General features: G+C 41.9%; 1 protein-coding gene across 1 annotated transcript; it reads left to right on the top strand.

The window, feature by feature from the left end:
• The first annotated feature begins 1858 nt into the window (after positions 1-1858).
• Positions 1859-14350, top strand: PPIC (peptidylprolyl isomerase C). The gene is made up of 5 exons (XM_016145291.2): positions 1859-2050; positions 7779-7892; positions 8320-8413; positions 10750-10934; positions 13715-14350. Exons 1-5 carry the CDS (start codon positions 1934-1936, stop codon positions 13841-13843), a joined length of 639 nt encoding a protein of 212 aa, XP_016000777.1. The 5' UTR covers positions 1859-1933; the 3' UTR covers positions 13844-14350.
• Positions 14351-23877: the final 9527 nt, after the last annotated feature.

Here is a 23877-nt window from a genome sequence, read left to right on the forward strand (position 1 = left end):
AATAGACTTTTCAATAAATTGTGCTGGAATAACTTGATATTCATATGAAAAAAAAATTTAATTTGACCCTTCCCTTGTGCTAGTGACCAAAAGAGTTACATACAAAAAAAAAAAAAAAAAGTGGACGAATTTCACAAACATAAATATGAGGAAAAGAATATAGCATATAGATTCTATTTGCATAAAGTTAAAACTAAACCATAGTGTAAAAAGTCAGGATATGGTTAATTTTGGGGGGAGAAAGTGTTAGTCATTGGGATGGGGTACAAAAGCAGTTTCTAGAGAGATGGTAACTATTTCATTTCTTGAGGGAGAGGGGTTCTAGTTGTGTTTGTGGTAATTCGCTGACATGTGTATTTACATGTTGTGTACTTTTCTTTATTTGTTGCACTCTTCCCAATAAAAATTTCTAAAAAATTAGATAGCCATATTCATTCATTCATTAAATTCAACAAATATTTAATGAGGAATCACTACATATCAGGCATTTTACTAGATCTGGGCCATCAAAAAGAATAAATACAGGCATTGCTCCCTGTTCTGGTGGCACTTGCACTCTGAAAGGAGACAAAAACACTATAGTAATGAATACAGATAAACGTATACAATCACTTAATGAGATAAGTGCTCTGATGCCCTTAGCTTCCTACAAAAGAGGTCTTTTTCGTTATCGGGGTTAAAGGTGATGAAGATAGACATTAGATCCTTCATTGGACCGAATTATTAAAATAATTCAGAAGTGTTCTGCCCACCCCTCAAAAGTTGCAGTTAATCTTTCTGTATATAATAAATGGTTCCAATGTAATTTTAGATCTACTCTTAGTTACCTGTAGGAATCCTATCTGCTTACCCAGGGCAAATCTTGGCTTGAAAGTCATGACACCAGCTTCTAAGAAAACCAAGAGAGTACTGTTATTAAATTGCAGTTAATTTTGGAACTATTATTCTAAAATTAAAAAGTGCTTTTGAAGTCCTAATTCAAAAAGCACTGAGTTTTAAAATAACATTTTCTTGATTGCAAAATAATCACATGCTCAATGTAGAATGTCTGGGAAATCAGAAAATTACAAAGAAAACAAAAATCCATAATTCCATCACCATAGCTACCGTAAATGTTTTGGTGCGTTTCTTTCCATTTTACGAAGGCCTTTATGTATTTATTTTCACAGTTGAGATCAGAATTTCTATGTGATTTTGCACCCCGACTTTTCCATTTAAAAATATAATGGGCATTTTCCCAGCTCATTACATAATCTTCCTAAAAATTATTCTTGAATTTGTAAAAATTATATTCCCAACTTAAATGATCTCAAAGAGGGGTCATTCATCACGTGTAGTAGTCAATCCATCCAGGGGTCCCAAAGTTCTGAGAGCCGTCCAAAACTTAGCTAAAGGCTCTGATGCAATACTGGGACCTGGCAGCCGAGGCTGAGGCTGCTCCGAGGACAGCTGAGGTCACAGACGTGGACGCATCCGCAGAGTCCCTCCGCCCAGCGGCGCGCTAATTGCCGCGCGAACTCGGAGTTCTGGGAGCACCTAACTTTCCATCGGGCTTAACAAGCACCTAAGTAAAGTGGTAAGTTCCTGGAGATGCCCCGCGCGCACCTTTCAGCTCTTGGGCTCCCGACCGCGCCTGCCTCTCCGGGGCGCCGCGTCCGAGCAACCCTGGCTCGCTCCAAGCCCAGCGCCCAGCGCTCGCGCCCCCGGCACCGACCCGGCTGCGCCCTCTGCAGCGCGCCTCTCCGAGTCCCTAGTTCGTGCACTGGGCTGAACTTGGGAGGAGCGCGCCGCGGGTTCCGGCCGCGTCCCGCCCGGCCCAGCCTTGCCCCCTCCCCACCCCCGGCCGGGAGCGCGCAGGCGCGGCGCGCGGGCGGTCCCGCCACGGCCCCGAGCCCGCCCGAGCGCCGCCGCCGCCGCCCTGCCGCCGCTCGCCATGGGTCCGGGGCCGCGACTGCTGCTGCCTCTGGTGCTTTGCGTGGGGCTCGGCGCGCTCGTGCCTTCTGCGCGGGCCTCGGGCGTCCGAAAGCGAGGCCCCTCGGTGACAGCCAAGGTGACCGAGTGGCGGGCTGCAACTTGCTGTCGTGCGGGCCAGAGGCGTGGGGGAGCTTTGGGACTGGGACCTCCGTGTCCGGCGGCAAGGAGGGGGCTGAGGACGGGAGGCGGCGGCGGGGCCCGCGCGCGGCGGGAGGGCGACCCTCTTCGGACTGCCTAGGAGGCGCTGGCCCGGGTACCAGCAACCCTCCCCGCCCCCGCCGCCGGCTGTTTGGACTTAATCTCCTGGGTCCGACGTGACGAGCCCGGGGGCTAGGAGAAGCTTCCGGAACCCGTGGGCCTTTTCTCCAGGAAGGAGACGGCCCAAGTACTTCCTTCGGCGTGGCGGGGACTCGGGAACAGAAGCAGGAAGAATGCGGGGGGCGGGGGGCGGGACGTGGACGGGTAGAGGAGACGCGCTCCCAGCCCAGGGGTGGCAGCGGGACCCCCCGCTGTGGATGTCACCCGGCACAGAAGAGCCAAGTCCAGCCCCGGCCGCGGCGCTGCCCCAGCCGGCGTGACAAGCCGCGCTCAAGGGGAGGCCGTCCTCCTCTGCTGAGGAATTCCTTCTCCCCGGGGAGGGCGACGTGCGCTTTTAGACTGCAGGGGCCGGTGGGCAAGCGCCGGGCCTCGGATGCTCCGGCGGCACCTGTATAACTGAACGCCGGCCTTTAAATCTCGATTAAGGAAAAAAAAAAAAAAAAATCTGCCGTGGACTGTCTTTACAGATTCAGTTTTTTTTCCCAGCTTACTTACCAAGGCTCTAGAAGATAATGGCAGGGTGCAGAGAGAGAGAGAGAGAGAGAGAGAGGGAAGGAGGGAATGATTTGGTGCCATTAATCACCACTTCTAGAAAAACTTAACTGGCAGTGGTATCTTGGAATCTGGAAGGAGGGGCAGCTGCAAGTAGTCTTAACAACCAGTCCGGCGTTTGCCAGTGGAAATGATACTGCTAACTAGTAGAATGCTTCAATGTACCACAGACGCCACGGGAGGAAGAGGGATGATTAGGGGATTGAGAAGGGGAGGTTCAGGCCAGCATCTAAGAGTGAACAGGAAGGTGGTGCTATGCTGCGTGTGTGATATAAACTTAGCCTGATTGTTTTGAGCACTGATTCTCCTCCCATCCCCTTGATCTTTGGGGCTTATCTAGTTTAGAGAAATGGCTTCTACAATCCATAGAGCTGAAGGCGGGGAAAGGATGTTCTTTCAGACTGCAGATATATTTGAGTCTCTTAAGATACAGACATAAATTTAAATTTCATAGAATTATGAAATGAAGGAAAGAAACCCTAATATGGATTGAGTGACATTAAAAAATACCCAAAGAGTAAGAAAAAACAGTCTGGCAAAGGGTTGGGGAGGCAAGGGAAGTGCACATTCAAAGCCCTCCAGACAGGAAAGCCATCTTCTGCTGTTAAGAGGATGGATTGCCTGGGACAGTCTGGCTTCAGTGCTGGGATTACAGGCGAGTGGCTTGGGATGGGGTTTGCTGAACAGTAGCAAGATCTTGCAGGGCCTTAGAGGTCATGGTTAGGAGTGTGGGTTTTGAGGCAATTTTTCTTATAATCTGAGGTCTTATTCTAAGTGCCATCAGAGCCGCTGAAGGGTTTAAGCATGGGTTTGACATGGTTTCATATATACTTTTAAACAATTACTGTGGTCGCTCAGTGGAAAGTAAACTGGGAAGTCATTCTGAGCTCTATGCCAGAGTCGGGATGGTGGTGGCTTGGATTAGGGAGGTAATGGTGGAAATGGGGAGCAAGGGAGGGACTTGAAATAGATTTTGGAGGTATAACAAGACTTGCTGACAGTTTAGATAGGGGGCAGGGAAAGGGATTAGGGTTGCCAGATAGAATACAGGATGCCCCATTAGATGTGAATTTGAGATCAACAATGAATCATTTTTTAGTTGTGAGGACATCACCTGCAATATTTGGCAACAAGCTTCACCTGAGAAGTTTTACACTTACCAATGCAGAGACCCACCCCAGAGCAAGTCAATCACAATCTCAGGGGTGTGCAGCCTGGCTTGGAAACCTCTAGAATTGGGAGTCAGGAGAGGAGGAAGCTGATGGCTGCAGGAGGGGAAAAGTGGGGAGCATTGTAGCCCCTAGTTTAGGGCGCTGTCACTGAGGACGTTTTCATGCACTCTAGGACTGTGCAGGGGAGTCTTCTACAAATTCAACTCCGATGTATTAATTACTTTTTTGGTGGGCTTTTAAAAACATCTTTTGGAAAATGTAGACATTAAAACTTACTTCTCTGAATGAGGAAATGTAGATTAATTGGCCGCTGCTCTGGTGTTTTATTTTCCCCAGCAGTCTTTTCCTTTTCCTCTGATTTTGTTAAAAAGATAGGAATCTGTAAATGAAATAGATATGAGACGCTGCCTCCCTGCAGGGCCCTTTAATGGTACTCACCTTATCCACTAATCCTGCTGTCAGACCATTTCCTCCGCTTCCTGCCCAGTCAGAGAGGCTCAGGTCGAGGGTCTGGCACACTGATCTCAAAATCCACTGAACTGGCATTTGCAGCCCTGTGTTTTGCAGCAGTCATGGGTTCTGTGTAGTCCAGCACCTAGAGTGTAAAAAATAATGCTCCCATCTGCACTCCAGTTGCACTCTTTTGTCACAGCTTGCAGGGACTTTCTACACCATGGATGGCCATGAGACTAAGGCTGGGTGGTCTTGGGCAAGTTATCTCATATCTGAGGCTCTCATCCATTCACTGTAAAATGAAGATGGAAATAAACCTGCCTGCCAGTGTTGATATTAGATGTGTGATAAAGCAGGTAAAGTGTTTAGCTCAGATTTAAGTTCCTCATTTAAGAGGTCAGTTCTTAGTGTTATTTGTGTTATCAATCCTACTATAGCAGTGCAGCCCTGAAAGGGATCATCATGAGGAACAAGAGCTCAGAGTTTAATTAACTTGCCCAAGGTCCTGTGGCCAGTTAGTGGTGGAGCTGGCTTTGAGAACAGTTTCCTTGACATCACAGCTCATGTACCTGGTTTCTTCTCTAGTTACTCTGAAAATGGAAACAGGATTAACCCTTGGGGGTTGGGCTGGGCTATGTTAGCGCCTCTTCCCTCTTCCCCTACGTCTCCCCACCTCCATAATTTTCAAATGACTTTCGGGGGAAGCTTTGAGGGAAAAGAGGAGTGACTGAGGTGCCTACTCCTGAAGTGCAACATGGAATCAAAGAGCCACCTTTTCCAGGAAGCCCACCCTGATCGCTACAGATAATCACTACCTCTAACCCTGACCTTTTATCTGTACTTGTCCTCTCATAAAACCCGATCTCCCATTATATTATAGCTACTTGTATATGTGTTTTCTGTGGGACTATAAACTACATGAGGGGAAGGGCTTTGCAGCCTCCCCCCACCCCCCTCCCCCCTTGTTGATCACAGGGCCTCTTCCCAAGGGCACCCAGCAAAGATCTCAGGGAGAGAGGGCGTAAAGTGAGAGAGTTTGCCTGGCAGCCATGTTGGGCCCACCTCCACTCTGTCTAGGTGTGTTCATCCCCTGGTCCTCCTTTAGTATCTCCTAACATTGAGACATTTATCATTTTTTTGAGCCTGTATTTGAGCTGACACTGTGAGGGTGCTGTGCACGGGGGCTCTAAAAATACCATTTCTACCCCTTTGGGGTTCCTTGCCTAGACTGAGAGAGCCATATTAATGTAATTTGCAGTCTACTTAGTTATAGCTTTAAAATGAAATTTCAGCTTTCACTCTCCTGGTTTAGAAGTCTTGGTAAGTCACTTAACCTCCTTAATTGTCACTTTTCTCATTTGTAAACTGGTAAGCCTAGTACCCTCCCCACAAGGATGTGGTAAGGATTAATTATGTAACATATGTAGGTAAAGCACATTGAGACACCACAGACTAGGTCACGTTTCTTTCCTTCCCTCTTTCTTCCTCCTTTCCCTCCACCAGTTTCTCCCCTTATTTAAATGCCTCTCTCCTCAACTCCATCCTTTATGTAGATCTTTGAGAAATACTTATTGGCAAAAAAAATTTGATTTTATCATTTCCATTAGAGTTGGGAAAATTCCACTAAATTTTCTCGCCATCACTCATGAAGTTGAAAGATGCTGCAGTTTAGGGGGAAAAAAACACATTAATATGTGTGCTAGGCCACGTGTAAGAAAATAATTTTTATGGAAGAGTTATTCTGGCTGACAGGCACTTCTTGTTCTCATGCTGCCCTCTCAGATTTTATTCTCTTTGTTTTCTAAACATCCACAGCCTTGATTTGCTCTTCTTTAAAAGTCTGGCAAGGTTTTCTACAGTCTTTTACAGTGTTTCTTTAAAATTATGTCCCTGATTCTTTTCCTGGTGCCGCTTCATTATTGCCCATTACAGAATCTACTCATTGGCCTGGAAATCTTTATGGAGAAACCGGGTCTGCGGGCCCAGGGTCACGCGCCCCTTAATACAGCCACATCACATCACCCTTCTCCACTACGTCGTCCCATCTCAAAGTCATCCATGCATTCTCTAAAGTTCTATATAAATAATAATTCGGTTTTTGCTGCTTTGGCCATGGAAAAATTATAAAATGCCATATGAAACACTAAATATCACATCACCTTGTGACAGACGTAGTGATATATTGGCAGAAGCTTTTGTCTTAAACTGAAGCTTGACAGTCTTTACTTTGTGGTTTTTCTAAACTGTAAGACATCCTTTTTCTTTGACAACCCTTCTTATATTTTTTAAAGCCATCTCTTGAATGTCTTTTTTTACCCATTCAAACAGTAAATTGGTTCATATAATCTAAACTCGCTAATAGAATGAACTTCGACTCCATGGCCTTTTCAAGCATTGTCTCAGATTCATCTTCACACAGCGATTTGTGAAGCAAAATGTGTATAATTTCATTTTAGGTGAAACATTAAAAAAAAACTCCAAGAGAGTTTTTAAGGTTTATCTGCAAAAAAAGTGACTCACACTAACCTCTGGATATGTTTTCTTCTGTTCTAAACTATTGCAATAGAAAAAGAACACATTTCACTGTGTAATATGATGACCAAATTCAGCGTGTGAGTGTGTAGGGTAAGTGGTCTTGTCAGGACTGGAGTGTAACGTTTGCAGTACTTTGGATGAGGCTGGGGACCTGGTGTGTTACTGTGCTTGGGAGTGAGTGGCAGGCCTTTTGGAGGACTGTTGTGCCTTTCGATCGTCTCTTGCAGTCCCCTTGACAGCAGGTGACTACCGAGATCTCATTGGGAATTTGGCACTGTTCGAAGTTACAAAAATATATATCTGGATGGTTAGCCTGTTTCTCTCCTCTCCAGCTTTTCCTCCTGCCAAGATTAGAGAGCATTACCTTTCAGAAGAGCAACAGTTCCAATCTAACCTTTATCCACAAGGCTGAGAAAAGAGAAGTAGTCACAGTATTTATCTGGAGTGTGTGGGAGAGCAGAACTCTCACAGACTTTACCTGCTGACTCTGACAGTATTTATCAAACTTTAAACCCGGTACCTACGACAGTGCCTTCTCCATAGTTGGTGCTCAATAAATGTTTGTTGAGTGAATATTTGTGAGTGAAATGAAACCACAACATCGTTTTAGAGTTCCTTTAACTTAGATCATACTCCTTCAGAACCCCTCTGTAAAATACTGGTGGGCAGGGCTTTTATAGGTGGATCAATTCTCAGATTTTAACTTTCACTTAACCTTGTATTTGTGGCTGTTCCACATTATAACCTTCCAATCTGCCTTTCAACCACATGCAGGTTTTCTTTGATGTGAGGATTGGAGACAAAGATGTTGGCAGAATTGTGATTGGCCTCTTTGGAAAAGTTGTGCCCAAGACTGTGGAAAATTTTATCGCTCTGGCAACAGGAGAGGTATGTCTCGGTTTTATTTCCTTTGTGCACAAATTGGATCTTCCTTCTTTTAATACTTGGAAACTAAGTATTAAATTAGTAGGTCACATCTTATAATATTTTACTTCATTTTCCTATAAAATCTATTCTTCAGGCACTCAGTGTCCTTAGCCTTCTAGAAATTGAGGGGAAACAATCACCAAGTGAAAATGCAAATTGCTGTCTTTTTACTTATTCACATTAATAATTTACTTTCGCAGTTTGTCTACTTATTTATCGATTTGGTCAGTTAATGATAAACTATCAGTAAATCATTGCAGGGACCTAATCAAGTCCTGTAGATATTTTGTATAATTTTCTCATTTTGTCATTTCCAGATAAACACTGGGGTTTATCTTTCAGTATGGGTTATATCTCCTTGTATATTCAATTGACATAATCTCTTTAGAAAGGATATGGATATAAAGGAAGCAAATTTCATCGCGTCATCAAAGATTTCATGATTCAAGGAGGAGACTTCACCAATGGAGATGGCACCGGCGGTAACACTGTCTTTTGCATTTTTCCTTTCCCTCCTACCGAATTGAAACCTAAAAGTAAGCCAGTATATTCACCCACTATATTGAATGCCCAGATTTAAGGAACAAAGTCATAAAGACCACCAAACTAATTCTTTAGGAAGGATAGAGTTTTGGGGGCCAAATCTTAGCAGGTATGAATGAGGCTTCGTAATTTTATTTTGTTTTTTAAATTTATTTTTAGTGTTTGTTTATTTATTTTTTTGGCTTCCTAATTATAAACAGTATTGTTTTGGTGTTCATTATCTTTCCATAGTGGAAATATATTCATTTAGATGATTTTACAATTATTAAAATGCTAGACTACTAGTATGTAGCAGTTCAGAAATATGTCATAGGAAGGAAAAGCAGAATATAACACTGTGTGTCCAGTGGGATGGCAGCTAGCTACACTGTGGATGCTGGTGGAGGAGTACTGGGTGGTGTCATTCTAGAATGACAAGAATGGTATTTAAGTGGCAGGATTGCAGGTGAATTTACCCCTTCTTTCAAAATTCTTTCATTTTATTGTCAGCTTTTCCAATAATAAAAAAAAAAAAGTTGTCAAAATTGTAAAATTTGTTTATAAACAAAGTTAGAATTCAATAAAGTGCAAATAATTAAATTTATACAGTTTCATCTCTCTTTGAACTTACTGTTTTTATTGAGGATTCCAGCTACCCAGCTTCCTGGACTATTCTCCCTCAGAAATGTAGTGAGGTTTTTTTCCCTGAATACATGTGGCATATATAAATACACAGAATTTAAATTTCAGGTTATGATTTTTAATTTAGCAAATGCCAGTTTTGGTGGATATTAATTGCCAACTTTTTAAAGAAACAGGCTATTTTCAAGCACTATAGCTAATTTTGTTTATTGTATTGGTTTATTTATAACAAAACGACTACCATTAAATGCTTAGATTTTCCAGGCACTTTAGGAAGATTACTTTTAGTCCTTGCAAAAATACTGCAAGGTTTGGGGATGTAGCATGGAGCAGGTTACTTGTGTTGATGAGGTTGGTGAGGATGCTCAGGGAAGCAACGCCAGCTGCTGCAGATCTGGGTCTCCCTGGAAAAGCCTTGTTGCTCGAGGACCGGTTCCCTCAGGGCCAGCATCCTACTGTCCCACCCTGGGGCCCAGCAGGAGTGTGACTAAGCTTTACTGTGTGCTCTTTTCCACATTTTTCTCTCTGCCTTCCCTGCCCTATGTGTGTGCATGCGCGCCTGTGTGCATATCTTAAGTTAAAACTCTCAGAGTTTTGGAGCTAGGACCTTGTGGATCACTTAATTTAGCCTAGATCCCTCTGGGCAGAGATTTCCTGCCAGGTCAGCTCATATGTCACTGACCAACCAGCTATAAATTGCTTGCCTTTAATAGTCACTTCTGGTTCTTCTAATCGAGCCAGGATTTGAAGATTGGCAACAGCCCTGCAGAAGGGGAGGAGGTGGGCATGACAGGCACTCAAGGTGGTGGAGGATGGAGCATATACTTTTCATGGTCTGCACTGTTGTTTTATAGGGAAAATGTGTTCTGCTTTGCTAGAACTCCAGCCCACATGCCTGCTTTTGGTTCTTCTTTTCAAGTTGGACCATTGGGTGCTCCCAATTGCCATCACCCTCCATATCCTGATGAGCCATGACGTCATTATGCCTAATGAGTTCCAGGCTGGCTGCTGCTGCTGTTTGTGCTGGGGCAGGAAAGAGCACTGGCTTTAGCATCAGACAGTCAGATGGTCCTGTCCTATTCTGCTGTTTTCAAGTTTTGTAACTTCTGTTTTTACTACTGCAAAATGGGATTGAGAATACTTATTCTATAGGGTTGTTTTGAGAAGTAGCTAAGGGTGTATATTATGTTTAGTGCACCTGGTTGGATGCCAAGGTAGAGGTGACCCAGGACAGGTGCCCTGAACCTCAGGACAGAGATTGAGCCATGATGATGGCTCATCCACCTTTCCATCTGGCTTTATAATGCCATCCTGCCCTGTAGTTCCTTCTCATTTCAGAGTGAATCACTGACCTGCTTGGTCAGGGTTTGGCCTTTGGTTTGAGGCCAGAGGGAATCCTAACATTTTGTGTCATATTTAAGGCTTTTATTTGTATGTGTGTTTGTTTTGGTCCCTGGGGCCCTGTTGCCTGAGGGGTGATTTTTTTTTTTTTTGCTCTCCTTTAAGTCTCCTTATATTTTACCATCTTTCCTCCATTCCACACCTCTTATAGGGTCCTATTAACCTATTCTCCTAAAACCCTCTGTTTGTCTTTGAAGAATTTACTTTCATATAACATCTGTTGATTCTCCTCTTTTTTATTCTGTCTCACCAGGTATAAGCATTTATGGTGAGACATTTCCAGATGAGAACTTCAAACTGAAGCATTATGGCATTGGGTGGGTCAGTATGGCCAATGCTGGGCCTGACACCAATGGCTCCCAGTTCTTCATCACATTGACCCGGCCCTCCTGGTTAGATAGAAAACATGTGGTATTTGGAAAAGTCCTGGATGGAATGGTAACTTGATATATTGTTTTTTCTTATTCAAAGCTTTATATTTATAATGAGAGTTCTTTCAGTGATTCATTTTAATCTTAAAATGTGCTTGTTAGAGATCGATCATATGCTGACTGGCCTCTGCAAAGGTGAATAAATTATATATGATATGGCATTTTAGGAGCATTGAGGCTGAAGCTGAGGATTTGACATGGAGAAGTTGAGTGCTTAAGTTAATTTATCTCACTACTTCATGTAAATGGATATTCTTTTAAATGTAACCAAATAAAACTAGGGCCCTGTATGTGCATACAATGGAATATTATTCAGCCTCAAAAAGAAAGGAAATCCTATCACATGCTACAACATCAATGAAACTTGAGGAAGTTAAGTGAAATAAGCCAGTCATAAAAAGACTGTGTGATTCCATTTATATGAGGTATCTAAAGTAGTCAAGTACATGGAGATGTAAAGTAGAATGGTGGTTGCCAGGGGTTAGCGGGAGGAGGAAATGAAGTTGGTGTTCAATGGATATAAAGTTTCAGTTTTGCAAGATGAAAAAGTCCAGTGTGTGTGTGTGTGTGGGGCCAGTTCTGGAGGTTAGTTGCATGACAGTGTGCATATATTTTACACTACTGAACTGTACTCTTAGAAATGGATAAGATGGTAAATGTTATGTGTTTCCTACCACAATTAAAAATGAAACATAATAAAAAACCCAGAGCCCCATGAGGTTCAGTCCAGGCACAAATTACCTTCAAAGACACACAGCATAGCAACCAAAATTACTAAAGAGAATTCAAATTTATGCTGACATATCTCAAAAAATATCAAAGGGGTCCAGTTCATAATCCATAGGCACATTTCTTAAAATCCTCATTCCTTTCCACTTTTAATATTTCCCCTCCTTAGCAACTGTCCAGCTCTCTCAACTCCTAAACTGGCAATTGTAACGTCTGCCCAACCCAACCCTGGACCATCCATGAGTCCCTTGCCCTCTTCTATATTTCATTTTGTTTGTTTTTTGTGTGAGTAGTTCTGCCTCCCTCATCCAAACACAAATAAACCAATCTCATTCATTGCAATTATTCCACAACTTTCACCTGCTATTCTGAATCAACCCGACAAACGGCTAGGAAATGAGCCGGCCCACTCAGAATCTCCCTCACAAGACAAGGAATTGTTCAATCTGAGCAGTCAAAGAAAGAATTCTTGTTAGCAAGTAGGATGGAGGGAAATAGGGCAAATACTTAATATATCACTCTACATCCCATTACAATAAAGGGCATGCCTATATTCTCATGAGCCATAACTGTCCTCAAAAGAATCTATTCTCAATAACGAATGCCAGCCTTCCTCAAGTTCCTTATTGAACTTTGCTTTTAAAATGAGCTAAACACGGGCATGCATATGTTAAACCAGTCTGAGTTTTAACCATGGGGCCTAACCAGGTTCCACATAGTTTGAATGTAACCTGATTTATTCATTCATTCAATGACTGTTTTTTAATACAGCATTGTGCTAAGCTGTAAGAAGACTGAATAGTGCAAGCTTTGGGTTTTCTTTGGATTGTGGTTTTTCTTCTAGTCCTCTAGATCATGTCTTATTGCCCTAATTGACAGCACCTACTTCCTTCCACTCATTGGCATGCATCCTAGGAGACCTACTTCCTGGTCTTAGAGGAACAGTCCTTAACATTTTATGGGCTACAAATTTCTCTGAGAAACTAGTGAAAACTATAGACACTCTCCAGAAAAAAAGAAAAAAGAGTATGTTTCATACTGTTTCAAGGAATTTAGAGAATCTCCTGAATTCTAACCCTTGATTCTCCTGAGATCACCTGGGTTGCTTTATTAACACTGCTGTTTTCTGGACCTCACCTCTGAATCAGAACCAGAACCACTAGAGGTGGGCCCACAAATAAGCATTTTTAAATTGTGACAAAATAGAACATAGAAATTTACATTTTAATCATTAAATAAGCATTTATTAAAAGGGCCACAGGTAACTCAGATATGTAACCACTGCTTTAAGTACACATGAGCATACACACAGTCTATTATTATTAGAATGCTGGCTTTTTATCTTAAATCCATCTAAGTCAGCCAGAAGTTGGATTAGTTGACACCTTGTCCAAGGCACTCAGACACTGTTGCTACTTTTGTCTCAATCCTGTTTGAGAAATCCACCAGAAGCCGACTTTCCTAGACTTTAGCCAGTCCTCCCTCCTTCAGTGTGACACGAGGTGGTACATGGGCCTGTGAAGTCTTCTAGGGTAGAGAAAGGGGCTTTTACAGCACTGTAAGGTGGAGGTTACATTAGTATTAGCCTCAGCATATAGAGTAATGGCTTGGGTCAGTTTTAAAATGGGCACACCCAGCAGTAGCTCCATTTCTAAATCTGCTTTCTGGCCTATTTTCTTATGCCTAGACCTGTTACAGGGTGGAGCTGAAATGGACTCAAACTCCATGTTAACTGTTACGTTAAGGTATAACAAATGAGTAGAAATACCTTTTATTAGAAGCAGGCATTTATAAAAATAACTATTTTTTTTTCCAGAATATAAACTGCTAATAAAAAGAAGGAAATACACAAATATGTTCTCTAATTAGCTAGGTAGTGGGTAAATTTTATTCTGTTATGTATAAATTTCCTGACTATCCTAAGTTTTCTATAGTTAGCTTGGATGGTTTTTGTACTCATTGAGAAAAAAAAAAAAACTTACTTCCCACTTGGGCTTTCAGACTTGGCATTGATTTCACCTTTTGATCGCCATAGTTGGTCTGCTTTTCTCTCACCAGACAGTGGTCCACTCTATAGAACTTCAGGCAACTGATGGGAATGACCGGCCACTCACTGACTGCTCCATTGTCAACAGTGGCAAGATAGATGTGAAAACACCCTTCGTGGTTGAGGTCGCTGACTGGTGATGCAACTGGCAGAACACAAGGAACACACTCTACCGGGGGGTGGGGAGGGGGGTGCGTGTGTGTCTTTTGATTCTTCAAAGTTATTGTTTTGCTCTGTATTTTTACTTTCTTCTGTTTTCCACCCTATATCACAGGAAAGTTATAAAAATTAACCACTCAGAGTTTACTTGGCAGAAACTCCAATAAATCACCTGTTTAGGGACTTTGCACTTAAAAGATATATCCCCTTCCTTCAATGGTGCTATTTTTAAACTAGAAAACTTTGTACTACCTATTTCCTTTTGAAGAACACAAACATTATTTTGCTGAATTAATTGTGATTCCCCAAGTTAATGATGCTGAAGATTTGTCAGAAAAAGATGGGGACATGAAGTTTATTTTGTATTTAAACAGAAATTATTTTCAGGTAAAGGGATATTTGATTAGTATAATCTGTGTCATAGGGACCTTTATCTGTTGAAAGGTGCTTTGGTGTTCACTACATTAAATACTTTTTATATAGAGCAACTCTTTTGCAAGATTCTTTTTTAAATTTAAAGTTCTTTAGAAAATTAATGTACATATATATGTGTATATATATATTCTGCGTTAACAATGAACAGATTAGAGAGGGTTCTGGAAATCAAAATACGAACACAATTGGATTATTTGGGATGAGAATGCACAGAAGCGATGCCCATTCACATCCCAAATACTTGAGCTGATTATTTACTAATTTTCACTAAATGTAACATGTTTAGAAAGTTCTCTCAAGGCCAGTTGTAATAAAAAGGAACCTTTTTTTTTTTTTTTTAACTTACATAATAGGGATGAAGAGTCAGGCTGTACTTAAAACTAGATGGGAAAGTAAAATCTTGTATGAGTCTTGTTGTAACATACCTGGCTGTTACAGCATGTGCCTGATTTCTGTTCAAATGGGAGTGGTATCCGTTAGAAAATGGGAGTGGTATCCGTTAGAAAATGGCCCCACTGCTTCTCCTCCCATGCAAGAAGGGTCCAAAGAAACAAAAAAAAATTCTATCCCTTGAGCTATATTCTAAGAAAATTGTGCTTCGACAAGGGATGAGATAAAATGAAAATTTTTACTGTTGAGGTGTTAATCACTATGATTCTCTTGGAGAGCAATTTGTTAATTTTTTTGTCCAACAAAAATACAGTAAGAGCCTTTGCTATGCCAGGTAGAAGTTTTGAATTTGGGGGATCCAGCAATGGGCAGCAAGAAAAGGGCCTCATGGAGCTTACATTCTAGTAGTGAAGAAAGAATAAAGAATAAGTAAGGAAAGGGTGATGACCACTATGAAAATACACCCATGTTTTCTGGAGGCTGGGAGGAGAGTACTCTTCAAGTGTCCAAGGAAGACCTGAGGGGACATTCGAGCTGAGGCCTGAAGAAGAGCGAGCCAGCACTGGTCAGGTGAGATCTGACATATTAGCTTTCCAGGTAGAGAAGAAAGAGAAAGTAGGAGGGTCCTGAGGTGAGGAGAGGACGCCAGGGCAGAAGACAAAGCCAGCGTGCTAGAGCCTGAGAGGTCAGAGGAGTAAGGCTGAGACTGGGTCACTTGGGGCCTGGGTTGCCAGGGGAGAGTTCTTTTATTCACAGTATGGTGAGGAACTATCCATTTTAAGTTGGGGTCTACATTTGAGAAAGGTTATTTTGTCTTCTATGAGAATTTTCATAGGGGAGCTAAAGTGCATATCAAGAAACTCGAAACATTCATATACTTTAAGTCCCACCCCTGGAAATTTGCTTTAGAAAGTGATGTGAAATTGTAACGGGCATCACTGTTTCGGTCAGTCCCGTGTTCTGGGGATGGCCACCCCGCCCATTTTCTCTGGGGAATCACCATTCCCTCCAGCATTTCTTGTCCTTAGGGTAGGCTGACCCTATGGATGGGTACATACCTGGTCTGACAGACTAACTCATTAACTCACTGGATAAACATGTACTGAGTGCAGGATAGACCTGCAGCGTCAGCCTTCGTGTTTCCCATGGAAGGAGGCAAATGATTCACACATTGCATGAACTTATGACAGAGCATCAGGCAGTAATAAGCCTCTGAGGGGAAACAGCAAGGAGAGAGGATAGGAGAGTGATGAGGTCAGGGAAGTCCCCGAGTGTGAACAGAAGGAAGTGAGTGGGCAGCAAGCCCTGGAGACATTGGAGGAAGAGAGTGAGAGGTAGAGGGGACAAGAGCAGTGGCCCTGGGAGAAGGGCAGGCTGCTGGGTTCAAGGAGCAGCAGAGTCCAGGTGCGCAGTGCCAGTGTGGTGGAGAGTGAGCCAGGAGAGGGAGCAGGGATGCCATCTAGGCTGCCTACAACATGCCCGCTCCCTAGCCCTGAGGACTGAGGGATAGGTGTTTGATCCCAATTGTGGAACTTCTGGAAATATTGGGAAAGAGCTGCTATCTTTCTTCTGGGAGGATGTAAAGTAGCGGGCCTGAGAACAAAATCCACACAGAGGGAAGCTGGTGGGAGAGACAGAAAGATGGATTTCTGAAGACACCATTGAGCCCCAGAGTCCTGCCATGACTGAAGCCAATCTCTACCCCTAGCTTTTTAGCTATGCAAGCTAATACATTTCCTTTTTTGCTTAAGCCAGAGTGAATTGATTTTTTGTGACTTGCAACCTAAAGTCTTTGTCGAATACATCAATATCGAAAAAGTTTTATGTATAAAGATGTGAACTGCAGAATTATTTAGAACAGCAAAATATTGGAAGCAACTTGAATATCCCAAAATGGTTATAAAACATACATCCCATAATAGAATACTATGCATTCATTGAGACTGATGCTACATGAGAAAATGGTTGTTTTCAAGAAAAAAAGTAGAAATTCTGTATGCAGCACCATCTCAATTATGTAAATACATAAAGCAAATGCAACAAAACGTAAATTGGCATAAAGCAAATGCAAATGGTGGGATTTTTTTTTAACTTTTACATTTTTACTTTTTACTTTTTTATCAGTCTCCCAATTTTTCTCTAGGGTACATTTCTTTTTAATATTTAGAAAAACTTATTTAAAAAATCTTTTTAAGGTAACAGGGGAAGAAACTGGAAACAAACGACCACTCAGACATACAAAGTGACTTAAGTCTCCAATGTCAGAGAGCAAGTCAGCTACTGTTATCCACCATGCACAAGGACATGTACTTTACACCATATTTGCTATCTAGTTTTTTTCATTAGTATGCACATATTGACATCTCTCTAGAGATTAAGCAAAAGTAGTTCATTTGCAAAGTGCTGAAATTCTGAGATCACTAGTGCACAGGTAGTAAGTTGGCAGGCTATCATACCAGATGACCAACAAGCTAACGACATACCCCCGGTAAAGGCATTTTATTTCCTGTATACTGAGGGTCAGGCTTAAATCAAAAACATCAGCAAACTGATGTCTATAAAGTATTGCTTTGCAAAAAGTCTATGCTTTCTGCAAAAGCTTTTAAAATAAGCAGTTCACTATTTTGCCAATCGTGCTGCTAGGATAGACACATCTGTAGCGAAGGGCATGTGTGGAAAAGGGAAATTACACTGGCCACCACCAACACCATGCCCAAATTATTTCAATTTAGTTTTGAATCACTTTAATAAACAACTAAAAATATTTTGGTATCCTTAGCCATAAGTCATTTTATTTTAAATGCTATTTAGAAATTTTCTGGATCATCAAAGAAGAATTTAGCAAAACTTATCCTTGAGTTTGATTAATTAGAATGCCACTTTCAAAATTATCGTCCACTCTATTTCTAACGAATTCTTAGGTTTTTGAACAGAACTCGCCAACCTCAAATTTTAGTTCAGCCGTTTTGAGTTACATAAAGACAAAAACATGGCAAGGATTTTATAGCAGGAAAAGGATTTGTTTTTGTTTTTCAACATTCCTATAATTCAGACAGCTGAAGAAATCTTTGATCTGGAAGGCTTGGAAATTCAAAGCCCCCTGAAGGCACTTTTTTTTTTCTTTAATTAAGAGAGAGTAAAAACAGTATTTGTAATGGAAAATTTTGGTGCTGTTAAGTACATAATGGCTCTTACTTAAGTCTGTAATTCATCTTGTGAATTTAAGATTTTGGCCAACCTGTAGGTCTTAGGTATGATATAACATAACCTACTTCGAGATTGGCTACGGTTGCTGATATTCTAAAGCAATGGAAAAACAACCAGTATTAATGCAGAAATAGAGTGACTAGTCACAGGAGTCTTGTCGGGGGGTGGCGGGGAAACCCACGTCCATCTGACAAATATTAAGAGTCAAAACAAAATGCATTGCAAAATCCACAAACAGGGTTTTCATTCCATCACTAGTTCCATGAGAATGCTCAGGAGTCACAAATTTGGAGGGTTTGGCAAGGACTCAACACTCAACATGCCAATATCCTTTCTGCTGCCTACTTTTGAAGTTTAATTAGGAGTCATATAAGTTTCCACACCCATTAATTTTTCAGAGGGTGTGAAGGACTTTCTTCCTGAAGCACACTAGGCCTTTAAAGCGCTATTAAAACTACAGTTACCGTCTGTCCTAGGTGGTAAATATTACGTCCAGTCATTTGGATAGATCTTTCAATTTGAAAACTTGAACATTTTTCTCCCAACCTGGACATTAAAGACAGGTGTGCTTCCTGTGCCTCCAGGACCTACACTGTGACAGAATGCCATGAGGAAGGGAATAAGGCTGGTCAGCCTGGAGCGGAAAACTCAGGTCTTGATTTAACCCCATCATCCTGGAAGTATAGCTCTCTTGTAAAGACCCTGGAACTTTTGATTTGGCCCAAGCCTTGTACCAGCTGCTCTCTCTGCTTTGCAAGCCACCCCACCCCTTCTGCTCCCAGCCATCTTTCAGGACTCAGAACATGGGTTCCCTCAGCACGCCTCACTGGAAACTTCTCACACATTCTGCTTCCTGGGTGTCTCCTGTTTCCTCCTTGGAGAGGAAGCTCCTGTAGGTCAAGGATTAGATCTTATTTCTAATCTACCCCAAGACAGTGTTTCATACATAATTGCTACTCAACAATTATGTTTGGGATCAATTACCAAAAAGAATATGACTACATTCATAGTATGAGGTACTTAAAATCTCTTAGGACTATAAAGATGGTTAAACATTGGCATTTGTCTTTCAACTGTTTCTACTCTTTTCAAACACAGTTTCCTTTAAAAAAATAATAAACTTTTCTTCTTCATTTTGTGAACTGAAGTTTGAAGGTCATGATGGAAGCAGATTGGCAAAAATGAGGTGAGTGGCAAACGAGAAAGACCCAGGTGGTGGTGAGCCTCGAGTGACACTCTGTAGTGGATGGTAGCTGGCTTTGGAGGCATGCCTTGGTTGTGTGGCCCGCTGCTGGCAGTTGGTGGAGGCCCAGCCCTGAGCTGAACAGTTGAGCTTTGACCTGAGAAGTGAAGAGACACCACTTTCTCTAGCGTTAGGTACTATGGAAGTCATGGCGACCACTTTGGAAATCCTTACATTTGAATCTCCTTTTGTGGGGTGATTTCTGTAGCCTTCCTGGGACTCAATGAAAAAGACTGTACAATTATACTTCTCACCACTCAGGTAAACTCAGGTAGCAATAGGATGTGCTTTGCAGTAAAAGTCACAGTTTTGCTGTTTTGCTTTGTTCCTGGCTACAGATTATGTTCCTGACCATTGCAAACTGGGCAGGAAGTTACAGAGAGCTCAGCACAAGTCTATCACCACAACAGGAAAAATCTAGTTTCTTTCTGCTGGTGGGTTGGTTGCATCTAGTTTTGCTTTCAAGCAACTGCAGAAAACTAGCAAATGAGTGGAGAGGATGAGATGTCTGAACTGGAAGAGAGAACGAGAACTAGAAAAGGATTTATCCAACAGCCTGGAGCTTCCTGAGGGTAGGGGTCCTTAGTTCAGGCAGCTACAACAAAGTGCCATAGAATGGGGAGCTTGTAAATAACAGAAATGTATTTCTCACCGTTTTGGAGACTAGGATCCAAGATGAAGGCAAGGACTGATTTGGGGTCTGATGAGTACTTTCTCCCAGGTTCACAGACTGCGATCTTTTCGCTGTGCCCTCGCATGATGGAAGGGGCATGGAAATTCTCTGCCCTCTTGACATAATCACATCCTCAAGGCCTACCTTTAAAAACTAACACTTTGGGGACTGGCTTTCCACATATGAATTTTGGGGGACACAAACATTCAGTCTATAGCAGGCCCCAACCACTCATTCCCAGCCGCAATCACTGAATGGCACCACCATCCACCCAACTGTTCAAGCCCAAAACTCAGCCTGGACTTTTCTCCCTTGTTTTACCTTCCACAACCAAGTGAGCAGCAAATTCACTGATGGCTCTACAGTACATCTTGAATATCCATGTCTCATCCTCTCCACTAAACCAGAAGGCTGTTTTTCACCCAGGTTATTCAAGTGGCTGCCTAACAGTATCTCTGCTTCAGATCTTATGCTTGTCTAGTCAATTCTCCATAAGGAGCCAGAGTAATCTTTAAAAAATAAATCAGATCAAGTATGATACATCACGTTATCCCAAATTGCATATGGTTTCCTGATGCCTGCAAGCCTTTTGGAGGTTTTTTAAAAAATTATGTTTTTAAAAATTTCATGCCTAATCAAGAAAAATAAATGTAAAAAATAAAATAAATCATTATTTGCCAATTATACTTCAATAAAGCTGGAAAAACCAAATCAGATCATATCCATCCTGTGTAAAACCCATCAGTGGTTTCCCATTGCTTGGAGGCCAATGGACAAACTCTTGAATGCCACCCCCTGAGGACCCTGTGGGATCTGGCCCCAAGCTCCTCACTATTCTCCTTATGCACCAGCTTTCCTTGGGGACCTTGACTGCAGCTCTCTCCTGATTCAAGGCTTTGGAACCTGCTGATGTCTCTGCAACACCCTTCCCCTCCCTCCATTGTCGGACTGGATGATTCCTCCAACATACTTTAGGGATCGACTTCAATGTCACTACCTCTGAGCAGTTTCCCGATGTGCCCAAATCTTCCCTGTACCTCACATAAGTAAACCTTATTTTTCCTTCATAGCACTTACACTTGTGAATTTATCTATCAATACCACATTATTCTTTAAGTTCCATGAAGGCAAATATTCTAGTTACTCAAATTCAAATTTAGAAAGATACCAAGAATTTAGATACCATGTTGCCTTCTGTGATGAAGGGCAATTACCATGACAACCAGGTCTAAAATGTCATTTAAAAGAAGACAAATCCTAAGTGCATATTTCTTATCTCTTAATACATTTAAAATACCTTATTGGTTCTGTGGAGTTGCCGATAGGTTGGACTCCTGTCTTAAAGGTATCCAGGCATTGTAGCAGCCATCCTGGCTGCGTCTGATTTTGTGCCTGCTCCCCCTAGAATCATCAAGGCTTTTTTCTTTTTTTTAAATTAAAAAAAAAAGTTTAAACCTTTAAACATGTGCAACATGAAGATAATTTTAAATGCCCTAGGGTTGTGGTTCTCAAACTTAATCATGCCTCAGAATCACCTGGAGACCTTGTCAGATTTCCAGGCCCCTCTCAGAGTGTCCAAGTCCGTAAGTCTGGGGCAGGGCCTGAGACTACATTTCTATCAAGTTCTTGGTTGATACTGAAACTGCTGGTCCAGGGTCCAAACTTCAAAAACTACTGCCCCGATGTCACAAAACCATGGCTTATAATCACTGAATTCACTTATTTATTAATTTGTAAAGTGTACCATTACCCCATTACCAATCTGTGTATCAAATTGGTGAACAAACTGTAGAAAATGACTGTTTTCAGAACAAGTCATTATGGTAATCTGGGGAGATGTCAGCAAATCCCAATTGCAAGGTCATGTATCCTACACATATTTATGCAGCTCCGGCTGTGAAGCATGTAGCCAGCACTGAACACAGGCTGCTAATCATCTACCCCATCAGCAGGGGTTCCTGAGATCACCCCCACCCTAATTCACATTAAGTTGAAACTTAATCCTTAATTCGATGGTGTTAGGGACTTGGGGTCTTTAGAAGGTGATTAGGGATTAGTGCTATTATAAAAGAGGCCCCAGAGAGATCCTTTGCCCCTTTTCTGCCATGTGAGGGCACAGGGAAAAGAGAGCCCCTCACCAGACACTGGAAGTGCCAGTACCCTGATTTTGGACTTCTCAGTCTCCAGAACTGTGAGAAATAAATCTGTGTTGTTTATAAGCCAGACAGTCTATGCATTTCTGTTATAGCTGCCAGAATGGACTAAGGCAAGTCCCTCTCTGAGGCCACCTGCAATACCTGAGAGATGAATCAATGTCCTCTTGATAGTGGGTTCTGCAGGAGGTATAAAAGTCAATAATCATTAAAAAGGTAGTTAAACCATCTCCCTCAAACCGTGGTTCCTAACATAGGTATGTATCAGAATCAATCGGGCAGTTTTTCTAAGGACAGGCCCCAGTCCAGATTTATTGAATCAGTCTTAGGTGACTCTGATGCGTATCTTTGGTTCAGAATGATTGTTTTAGAATCCTAGAAGTTGACAAGGCTATGAGAATAGTTTTAATATGTGTGCCAAAACACCTCCTGCACCCTTGGCCAGTAACACCAATTAGTTATTACACCCTTACCCACTGAACCTAGTACATGCACTCACAATCCTTTATGTAAAAAAGCTTTTTAAAGAAAATTGTAGTAAAATATACATGACATAAAATTTACCATTTTTACCTGTTTTTAAGTGTACAGTTCAGTCAGTAGCATTAAGTACATTCATATTGTTGTGCAACCATCACCATCATCCAGCTTTAGAACTTTCTCATCTTCCCAAACCAAAATGCACCGAACACTAATTCCCCATTTCCCCTCACCTAGCCCCTGGCAACCACCATTCATTCTACTGCTGTTTCTAGGTTGGCTAGTCTAAGTACCTCATATAAGTAGAGTCATACAGTAGCTGTCTTTTGGCAACTGGCTTATTTCACTTAGCATAATGTCATCAAGGTTTAATCATGCTGTAGCAGGTATCAGACTTTCCTTCCTTTTTAGATTAGAATAATATTCCATCATATGTATACACCACATTTTGTTTATCCACTCATCTGTCAATGGACATTTGGGTTGCTTCCACCTTTGGGCTTGGTGTACAAATATGTTTGAGTCCCTGCTTTCACTTCTTTTAGATACATATCCAGAAGTGAAATTGGTAGATCATATGATAATTTTATGTTTAATTCCTTAAAGCACTGCTATACCATTTTCCACAGAGGCTGAACCATTTTACATTCCCACCAGCAATGTATAAGGGTTTGAATGTCTCCACATCCTTGTCAACGCTTGTTATTTTCTGCTTTTTTTGGATAGCAGTCACTCTAATGGAAGTGTCAGACTCCTTCTTAATAGAGTACTTCAGGTAGCCATTATCAATAGATCAAAGGTGACCAGCAAGAAAAAAGCTATTTGTTATTTCTAAACTGTGGTCATGCGATTTCTACATATTTCAAAGTGAAATGACTAGAGGATTTACCAGGTAGCGGTCAGTGGTCAGAGTGTTATTGGGGTTGTATGCATGGCCCACTATTTGAAATAGGATGGGGGCGGGGAAGTAGAGGGGACAGTAAGAGAAAGAAGGGCACCAGGGCTGCCGGTGTGCAAAATGGCCAGGTGACAGAGGCGAGGGCTGGGAGACGCTCTGTATGAAACGGCACTGGGAGACAGGACAAGATCAGTCCCAGGCATGTCGCCAAATTCAAGAACTAGGGTGCTGGGCTGTCCCCATATCCTGGCTTAAGTGGTAATGAGATTTCTTTTCTTTGTTCTGTTTTCTTCCCTCTATTCTTTACTTGTCTTTTGCCTGTGAATCCATGCTTTTAAAAATCCACATTTTGTAAAAAAGGGGGAAATGAAATATATGTACACTAAATGTACATTATTTGCTTGCATGTGGATGAAATCTCTCTGGAAGTATACATTGTAAACTAAGTATAGTGATTGCACATCTTACCATGTGCATGCTAGAGCTGCAGACATCAGACACTCCAATTCCTTCCCCTGAAGCTAGGGATCGAGAAT

The sequence above is a fragment of the Rousettus aegyptiacus genome, unplaced genomic scaffold (assembly GCF_014176215.1).
Source record: "Rousettus aegyptiacus isolate mRouAeg1 unplaced genomic scaffold, mRouAeg1.p scaffold_m13_p_8, whole genome shotgun sequence".
NCBI lineage: Eukaryota > Metazoa > Chordata > Mammalia > Chiroptera > Pteropodidae > Rousettus > Rousettus aegyptiacus.

Coding starts and splice junctions, on each gene's coding strand:
- PPIC (XM_016145291.2), top strand. CDS start 1,934: ATGGGTCCGGGGCCGCGACTGCTGCTGCCTCTGGTGCTTTGCGTGGGG. Junction 2,051..7,778: donor GCCCCTCGGTGACAGCCAAG/GTGACCGAGTGG, acceptor AACCACATGCAG/GTTTTCTTTGATGTGAGGAT. Junction 10,935..13,714: donor GAAAAGTCCTGGATGGAATG/GTAACTTGATAT, acceptor TTCTCTCACCAG/ACAGTGGTCCACTCTATAGA.